The 10,000-nt window shown below is 47.9% G+C and overlaps 1 protein-coding gene across 1 annotated transcript in view; it reads right to left on the bottom strand.

Annotated features, from left to right (window-relative positions):
• The window catches only part of LOC110521125 (runt-related transcription factor 2), a 222,718-nt gene that overhangs the window by 12,896 nt on the left and 199,822 nt on the right, over positions 1-10,000 (bottom strand). The window contains exon 6 of the mRNA XM_036976438.1: positions 8,418-8,579. Within this exon, the coding sequence (XP_036832333.1) occupies positions 8,418-8,579 (162 nt within the window). The remainder of the gene's footprint in view (positions 1-8,417; positions 8,580-10,000) is intronic.

The following is a 10,000-nucleotide window of genomic DNA, read 5'->3' on the forward strand; positions in this document are numbered from 1 at the left end:
AACTACAGGTCTACACAGAGGAGATAAACCCAGAACTGTAAACTACAGGTCTACACAGAGGAGATAAACCCAGAACTGTAAACTACAGGTCTACACAGAGATAAACCCAGAACTGTAAACTACAGGTCTACACAGAGGAGATAAACCCAGAACTGTAAACTACAGGTCTACACAGAGGAGATAAACCCAGAACTGTAAACTACAGGTCTACACAGAGGAGATAAACCCAGAACTGTAAACTACAGGTCTACACAGAGATAAACCCAGAACTGTAAACTACAGGTCTACACAGAGGAGATAAACCCAGAACTGTAAACTACAGGTCTACACAGAGGAGATAAACCCAGAACTGTAAACTACAGGTCTACACAGATGAGATAAACCCAGAACTGTAAACTACAGGTCTACACAGAGATAAACCCAGAACTGTAAACTACAGGTCTACACAGAGATAAACCCAGAACTGTAAACTACAGGTCTACACAGAGGAGATAAACCCAGAACTGTAAACTACAGGTCTACACAGATGAGATAAACCCAGAACTGTAAACTACAGGTCTACACAGAGGAGATAAACCCAGAACTGTAAACTACAGGTCTACACAGAGGAGATAAACCCAGAACTGTAAACTACAGGTCTACACAGAGGAGATAAACCCAGAACTGTAAACTACAGGTCTACACAGAGGAGATAAACCCAGAACTGTAAACTACAGGTCTACACAGAGATAAACCCAGAACTGTAAACTACAGGTCTACACAGAGGAGATAAACCCAGAACTGTAAACTACAGGTCTACACAGAGGAGATACACCCAGAACTGTAAACTACAGGTCTACACAGAGATAAACCCAGAACTGTAAACTACAGGTCTACACAGAGATAAACCCAGAACTGTAAACTACAGGTCTACACAGAGGAGATAAACCCAGAACTGTAAACTACAGGTCTACACAGAGGAGATAAACCCAGAACTGTAAACTACAGGTCTACACAGATGAGATAAACCCAGAACTGTAAACTACAGGTCTACACAGAGATAAACCCAGAACTGTAAACTACAGGTCTACACAGAGATAAACCCAGAACTGTAAACTACAGGTCTACACAGAGGAGATAAACCCAGAACTGTAAACTACAGGTCTACACAGATGAGATAAACCCAGAACTGTAAACTACAGGTCTACACAGAGGAGATAAACCCAGAACTGTAAACTACAGGTCTACACAGAGGAGATAAACCCAGAACTGTAAACTACAGGTCTACACAGAGGAGATAAACCCAGAACTGTAAACTACAGGTCTACACAGAGGAGATAAACCCAGAACTGTAAACTACAGGTCTACACAGAGATAAACCCAGAACTGTAAACTACAGGTCTACACAGAGGAGATAAACCCAGAACTGTAAACTACAGGTCTACACAGAGGAGATAAACCCAGAACTGTAAACTACAGGTCTACACAGAGGAGATAAACCCAGAACTGTAAACTACAGGTCTACACAGAGGAGATAAACCCAGAACTGTAAACTACAGGTCTACACAGAGATAAACCCAGAACTGTAAACTACAGGTCTACACAGAGGAGATAAACCCAGAACTGTAAACTACAGGTCTACACAGAGGAGATAAACCCAGAACTGTAAACTACAGGTCTACACAGAGGAGATAAACCCAGAACTGTAAACTACAGGTCTACACAGAGATAAACCCAGAACTGTAAACTACAGGTCTACACAGAGGAGATAAACCCAGAACTGTAAACTACAGGTCTACACAGAGGAGATAAACCCAGAACTGTAAACTACAGGTCTACACAGATGAGATAAACCCAGAACTGTAAACTACAGGTCTACACAGAGATAAACCCAGAACTGTAAACTACAGGTCTACACAGAGATAAACCCAGAACTGTAAACTACAGGTCTACACAGAGGAGATAAACCCAGAACTGTAAACTACAGGTCTACACAGATGAGATAAACCCAGAACTGTAAACTACAGGTCTACACAGAGGAGATAAACCCAGAACTGTAAACTACAGGTCTACACAGAGGAGATAAACCCAGAACTGTAAACTACAGGTCTACACAGAGGAGATAAACCCAGAACTGTAAACTACAGGTCTACACAGAGGAGATAAACCCAGAACTGTAAACTACAGGTCTACACAGAGATAAACCCAGAACTGTAAACTACAGGTCTACACAGAGGAGATAAACCCAGAACTGTAAACTACAGGTCTACACAGAGGAGATACACCCAGAACTGTAAACTACAGGTCTACACAGAGATAAACCCAGAACTGTAAACTACAGGTCTACTCAGAGGACATAAACCCAGAACTGTAAACTACAGGTCTACTCAGAGGACATAAACCCAGAACTGTAAACTACAGGTCTACACAGAGATAAACCCAGAACTGTAAACTACAGGTCTACGCAGAGGAGATAAACCCAGAACTGTAAACTACAGGTCTATACAGAGGAGATAAACCCAGAACTGTAAACTACAGGTCTACACAGAGATAAACACAGAACCTAAAACTATAGGTCTACACAGAAGAGATAAACCCAGAACTAAAATCTTTCAGTCTGTCCACTAGAGATTAGTGTTAAGAATAAAGTGTGTCACTGGTGAGATGAAACCAACACAATCAGAGTTGACAGAACAGCTGGCAGAATGTCGACATCTCACACACTCTGGCTGGCTGACTCTGGGATACGGTAAGGAGGTGGAATTAGGGTGTAGTAGAAACACAAAGAGTCTCCTGGCACGACATCAAACAGGTGTAGAGACAAACTAGTCTGGCCACATTTATTGTTTCTACAAGACCTCACCACAGAGAGAAATAGAGAGGAGGAGGGAGAGAGAGAGAGAGAGAGAGAGTGGGGGAAAAGAGGGAGCGAGGGAGAGAGAGCGAGAGAGAGAGAGAGCGAGAGAGAGAGAGAGAGAGAGAGAGAGAGAGAGAGAGAGAGAGAGAGCGAGAGAGAGAGAGAGAGAGAGAGCGGGGGAAAAGAGGGAGCGAGGGAGAGAGAGCGAGAGCGAAAGCGAGAGAGGAGAGAGAATAAAGCAAGAGAGATAATGTGGAGGGGGAAGAGAGAAGAGAGCGTGAGGGACAGAGGGAGGTAAAGAAAGAAGAGAGTGAGAGAGAGACGAGAGCGAGAGAGAGATTGGGGAAGAGAGAGAGGGGAGAGAGATAGAGAAAGAGTGAGAGAGAGAGAGAGCGAGAGAGAGAGAGAGAGAGAGAGAGAGAGAGAGAGAGAGAGAGAGAGAGCGAGAGAGAGAGAGAGAGAGAGAGCGGGGGAAAAGAGGGAGCGAGGGAGAGAGAGCGAGAGCGAAAGCGAGAGAGGAGAGAGAATAAAGCAAGAGAGATAATGTGGAGGGGGAAGAGAGAAGAGAGCGTGAGGGACAGAGGGAGGTAAAGAAAGAAGAGAGTGAGAGAGAGACGAGAGCGAGAGAGAGATTGGGGAAGAGAGAGAGGGGAGAGAGATAGAGAAAGAGTGAGAGAGAGAGAGAGAGAGAAAGAGAAGCGTTCACGTTGGATAGAGAGACAGATGCTGCTGTTGGGGCACCTCTGGGCGCTCTGAGTACCCAGCATGCATTGCGATGGCGGCAGTGTATGAAGCTGTTTTTGTCCTTCATTATCCTGGGCCTGTTATTACCCAGAGTCCTCTGGGATCAAAGCCTTGCAGCCGGGAAAAAAGGAAACAATCGTCTTTTCCACTGTTAAAAAAACAGATCTGTGCTAACCACTGTTTAGGGAATCAGTCAGGCAGGCCTCGCCCCTCAGCCCCAATACGTCTAAAGTCTACAGGAGAACTAACTAACATAGAACAATAGACCCATCTCATGTTACTGACCGTCTGCAACGTGACATTTAGAGTTGTAAAAGTGGTTGTTTTGAAATTCAAAGGTTCAGCAGAGTTAAAGAAAAACAATAATTTTGTTTCTTTCTACTGTGTGTGTGTGTGAGTGTGTGTGTGTGTGTGTGAGTGCATGTAACAACAGTCATCAAGAGTGTTAAAACGTTTAGAAAATGATTCTAATAAATACAACAGTTGGACAACAGATGAAGACATTCCAAACTTTTAGAAATGTTATAATCCATAAATGATTGAGTGAATTTTATTGGCAAGGACAAATAATGTATTTATGTGGGAATTCAGGTATATTATTTATTGTGAAATGTAATTTTTCTTCTTCTTAGAACGGACTCATATATTCATGTTCTCATGGTATCGGGAATCTATTGAGTTTTAAAATGAAGGAAATTATATGTGCCTCATTTACATACATACACTGTGAATGGTATATTTGCATATATGACTAAATTAACACAAAGCAGTGGAACTGGGACATAACCACCAAAAAAAGCTCTGTTTACCCCACCTGCTCTGTCTACCCTACCTGTACTCACCTGCTCTGTCTACCCCACCTGCTCTGTCTACCCTACCTGCTCTGTCTACCCCACCTGTACTCACCTGCTCTGTCTACCCCACCTGTACTCACCTGCTCTGTCTACCCCACCTGCTCTGTCTACCCCACCTGTACTCACCTGCTCTGTCTACCCCACCTGTACTCACCTGCTCTGTCTACCCCACCTGCTCTGTCTACCCCACCTGTACTCACCTGCTCTGTCTACCCCACCTGTACTCACCTGCACTGTCTACCCCACCTGTACTCACCTGCTCTGTCTACCCCACCAGTACTCACCTGCTCTATCTACCCTACCAGTACTCACCTGCTCTGCTGCTCTGTCTACCCCACCTGCTCTGTCTACCTCACCTGCTCTGTCTACCCTACCTGAACTCACCTGCTCGGTCTACCCTACCTGAACTCACCTGCTCTGTTTACCCCACCTGCTCTGTCTACCCTACATGAACTCACCTGCTTTGTCTACCCTACCTGAACTCACCTGCTCTGTCTACCCTACTTGCTCTGTCTACAAAACCAGTACTCACCTGCTCTATCTACCCTACCAGTACTCACCTGCTCTGTCTACCCTACCAGTACTCACCTGCTCTGTCTACCCCACCTGAACTCACCTGATCTGTCTACCCCACCTGCTCTGTCTACCCTACCTGAACTCACCTGCTCTGTCTAGCCTACCTGAACTCACCTGCTCTGTCTACCCTACCTGAACTCACCTGCTCTGTCTACCCTACTTGCTCTGTCTACCCTACCTGAACGCACCTGCTCTGTCTACCCTACCTGTACTCACCTGCTCTGTCTACCCTACCAGTACTCACCTGCATTGTCTACCCTACCTGTATTCACCTTCTCTGTCTACCCTACCTGTAATCACCTGCTCTGTCTACCCTACCTGTACTCACCTGCTCTGTCTACCCTACCTGTACTCACCTGCTCTGTCTACCTTACCAGTACTCACCCGCTCTATCTACCCTACCAGTACTCACCTGCTCTGTCTACCGTACCAGTACTCACCCGCTCTATCTACCCTACCAGTACTCACCTGCTCTGTCTACCCTACCAGTACTCACCTGCTTTGTCTACCCCACCTGTACTCACCTGACTTGTCAACCCTACCTGCTCTGTCTACCCTACCTACTCTGTCTACCCTACCTGTACTCACCTGCTCTGTCTACCCTACCTCCTCTGTCTACCCTACCTGTAGTCACCTGCTCTATCTATCCTACCTGTACTCACCTTCTCTGTCTACCCTACCTGTACTCACCTGCTCTGTCTACCCTACCGGTACTCACCTGCTCTGTCTACCCTACCTGTACTCACCTGCTCTGTATACCCTACCTGCTCTGTCTACCCTACCTGTACTCACCTGCTCTGTCTACCCTACCTGAACTCACCTGCTCTGTATTCCTTACCTGTACTCACCTGCTCTGTCTACCCTACCTGCTCTGTCTACCCTACCTGTACTCACCTGCTTTGTCTACCCCACCTGTACTCACCTGACTTGTCAACCCTACCTGCTCTGTCTACCCTACCTACTCTGTCTACCCTACCTGTACTCACGTGCTCTGTCTACCCTACCTGCTCTGTCTACCCTACCTGTACTCACCTGCTCTATCTACCATACCTGTACTCACCTGCTCTGTCTACCCTACCTGTACTCACCTGCTCTGTCTACCCTACCGGTACTCACCTGCTCTATCTACCATACCTGTACTCACCTGCTCTGTCTACCCTACCTGTACTCACCTGCTCTGTCTACCCTACCTGAACTCACCTGCTCGGTCTACCCTACCTGAACTCACCTGCTCTGTTTACCCCACCTGCTCTGTCTACCCTACATGAACTCACCTGCTTTGTCTACCCTACCTGAACTCACCTGCTCTGTCTACCCTACTTGCTCTGTCTACAAAACCAGTACTCACCTGCTCTATCTACCCTACCAGTACTCACCTGCTCTGTCTACCCTACCAGTACTCACCTGCTCTGTCTACCCCACCTGAACTCACCTGATCTGTCTACCCCACCTGCTCTGTCTACCCTACCTGAACTCACCTGCTCTGTCTAGCCTACCTGAACTCACCTGCTCTGTCTACCCTACCTGAACTCACCTGCTCTGTCTACCCTACTTGCTCTGTCTACCCTACCTGAACTCACCTGCTCTGTCTACCCTACCTGTACTCACCTGCTCTGTCTACCCTACCAGTACTCACCTGCATTGTCTACCCTACCTGTATTCACCTTCTCTGTCTACCCTACCTGTAATCACCTGCTCTGTCTACCCTACCTGTACTCACCTGCTCTGTCTACCCTACCTGTACTCACCTGCTCTGTCTACCTTACCAGTACTCACCCGCTCTATCTACCCTACCAGTACTCACCTGCTCTGTCTACCGTACCAGTACTCACCCGCTCTATCTACCCTACCAGTACTCACCTGCTCTGTCTACCCTACCAGTACTCACCTGCTTTGTCTACCCCACCTGTACTCACCTGACTTGTCAACCCTACCTGCTCTGTCTACCCTACCTACTCTGTCTACCCTACCTGTACTCACCTGCTCTGTCTACCCTACCTCCTCTGTCTACCCTACCTGTAGTCACCTGCTCTATCTATCCTACCTGTACTCACCTTCTCTGTCTACCCTACCTGTACTCACCTGCTCTGTCTACCCTACCGGTACTCACCTGCTCTGTCTACCCTACCTGTACTCACCTGCTCTGTATACCCTACCTGCTCTGTCTACCCTACCTGTACTCACCTGCTCTGTCTACCCTACCTGAACTCACCTGCTCTGTATTCCTTACCTGTACTCACCTGCTCTGTCTACCCTACCTGCTCTGTCTACCCTACCTGTACTCACCTGCTTTGTCTACCCCACCTGTACTCACCTGACTTGTCAACCCTACCTGCTCTGTCTACCCTACCTACTCTGTCTACCCTACCTGTACTCACGTGCTCTGTCTACCCTACCTGCTCTGTCTACCCTACCTGTACTCACCTGCTCTATCTACCATACCTGTACTCACCTGCTCTGTCTACCCTACCTGTACTCACCTGCTCTGTCTACCCTACCGGTACTCACCTGCTCTGTCTACCCTACCTGTACTCACCTGCTCTGTCTACCCTACCAGTACTCACCCGCTCTATCTACCCTACCTGTACTCACCTGCTCTGTCTACCCTACCAGTACTCACCTGCTCTGTCTACCCTACCTGTACTCACCTGTTCTGTTTACCCTACCCTCTCTGTCTACCCTACCTGCTCTGGCTACCCCACCTGAACTCACCTGCTCTGTCTACCCTACCTGAACTCACCTGCTCTGTCTACCCTACCTGTACTCACCTTCTCTGTCTACCCTACCTGTACTCACCTGCTCTGTCTACCTTACCAGTACTCAACCGCTCTATCTACCCTACCAGTACTCACCTGCTCTGTCTACCCTACCTGTACTCACCTGTTCTGTTTACCCTACCCTCTCTGTCTACCCTACCTGCTCTGGCTACCCCACCTGTACTCACCTGCTCTGTCTACCCTACCTGCTCTGTCTACCCTACCTGTACTCACCTGCTTTGTCTACCCCACCTGTCCTCACCTGACTTGTCAACCCTACCTGCTCTGTCTACCCTACCTACTCTGTCTACCCTACCTGTACTCACGTGCTCTGTCTACCCTACCTGCTCTGTCTACCCTACCTGTACTCACCTGCTCTATCTACCATACCTGTACTCACCTGCTCTGTCTACCCTACCTGTACTCACCTGCTCTGTCTACTTGCCCTCCAACTACTTGCCCTACTCTACTTGCCCTCCAACACTACTTCCAGCAGCATCTGGTCTCCCATCCAGGGCCTGACCAGGACCAACCCTGCTTAGCTTCAGAAGCAAGACAGCAGTGGGAGGCAGGGTGGGATGAGGGTGGAATACAGGGTGGGATGCAGGGTGGGATGAGGGTGGGATACAGGGTGTTGCTAGTGTGTGTTACCTGGCAGGCGGCGGGGCGGGTCAGTGATGTTGGGCAAGCCCGTGGCTCGGCTGGAGGAGAGGGGCGTGGTGGAGTGGACAGACGGGGAGGTCATGGGACTCAGGTAGGACGGGTAGGACTGCTCATAGGACCAGGGAGGAGACGACTGGGACTGGCGAGGGTCTGGAAGAGGAGAAAGGGATGGTTAGAAAGGAGGAGGAGGAAGAGGAGGAGGATGAGAGGGGGATGAGTAGAGATGAGGAGGAGGAGGAGGAGGAGGAGGAGGAGGAGGAGGAGGACGAGGACGAGGACGAGGACGAGGACGAGGACGAGGAGGAGTTGTCCAGTGTTCTAAATCTGTATCAGGGCCAGTAGGAGTGAATACTGTGTAGTGAACACTGTGTAGTGAATACTGTGTAGAGAACACTGTGTAGTCAAATCAAATCAAATCAAATTTTATTTGTCACATACACATGGTTAGCAGATGTTAATGCGAGTGTAGTGAAATGCTTGTGCTTCTAGTTCCGACAATGCAGTAATAACAAGTAATCTAACTAACAATTCCAAAACTACTGTCTTGTACACAGTGTAAGGGGATAAAGAATATGTACATAAGGATATATGAATGAGTGATGGTACAGAGCAGCATAGGCAAGATACAGTAGATGGTATTGAGTGCAGTATATACATATGAGATGAGTATGTAAACAAAGTGGCATAGTTAAAGTGGCTAGTGATACATGTATTACATAAGGATACAATCGATGATATAGAGTACAGTATATACGTATGCATATGAGATGAATAATGTAGGGTAAGTAACATTATATAAGATAGCATTGTTTAAAGTGGCTAGTGATATATTTACATCATTTCCCATCAATTCCCATTATTAAAGTGGCTGGAGTTGAGTCAGTGTCAGTGTGTTGGCAGCAGCCACTCAATGTTAGTGGTGGCTGTTTAACAGTCTGATGGCCTTGAGATAGAAGCTTTTTTTCAGTCACTCGGTCCCTGCTGTACTGACCTCGCCTTCTGGATGATAGCGGGGTGAACAGGCAGTGGCTCGGGTGGTTGATGTCCTTGATGATCTTTATGGCCTTCCTGTGACATCGGGTGGTGTAGGTGTCCTGGAGGGCAGGTAGTTTGCCCCCGGTGATGCGTTGTGCAGACCTCACTACCCTTTGGAGAGCCTTACGGTTGAGGGCGGAGCAGTTGCCGTACCAGGCGGTGATACAGCCCGCCAGGATGCTCTCGATTGTGCATCTGTAGAAGTTTGTGAGTGCTTTTGGTGACAAGCCGAATTTCTTCAGCCTCCTGAGGTTGAAGAGGCGCTGCTGCGCCTTCTTCACAATGCTGTCTGTGTGAGTGGACCAATTCAGTTTGTCTGTGATGTGTATGCCGAGGAACTTAAAACTTGCTACCCTCTCCACTACTGTTCCATCGATGTGGATAGGGGGGTGTTCCCTCTGCTGTTTCCTGAAGTCCACAATCATCTCCTTAGTTTTGTTGACGTTGAGTGTGAGGTTATTTTCCTGACACCACACTCCGAGGGCCCTCACCTCCTCCCTGTAGGCCGTCTCGTCGTTGTTGGTAATCTAGCCTAC

Source organism: Oncorhynchus mykiss, chromosome 4 (assembly GCF_013265735.2).
Source record: "Oncorhynchus mykiss isolate Arlee chromosome 4, USDA_OmykA_1.1, whole genome shotgun sequence".
NCBI classification, from domain to species: domain Eukaryota; kingdom Metazoa; phylum Chordata; class Actinopteri; order Salmoniformes; family Salmonidae; genus Oncorhynchus; species Oncorhynchus mykiss.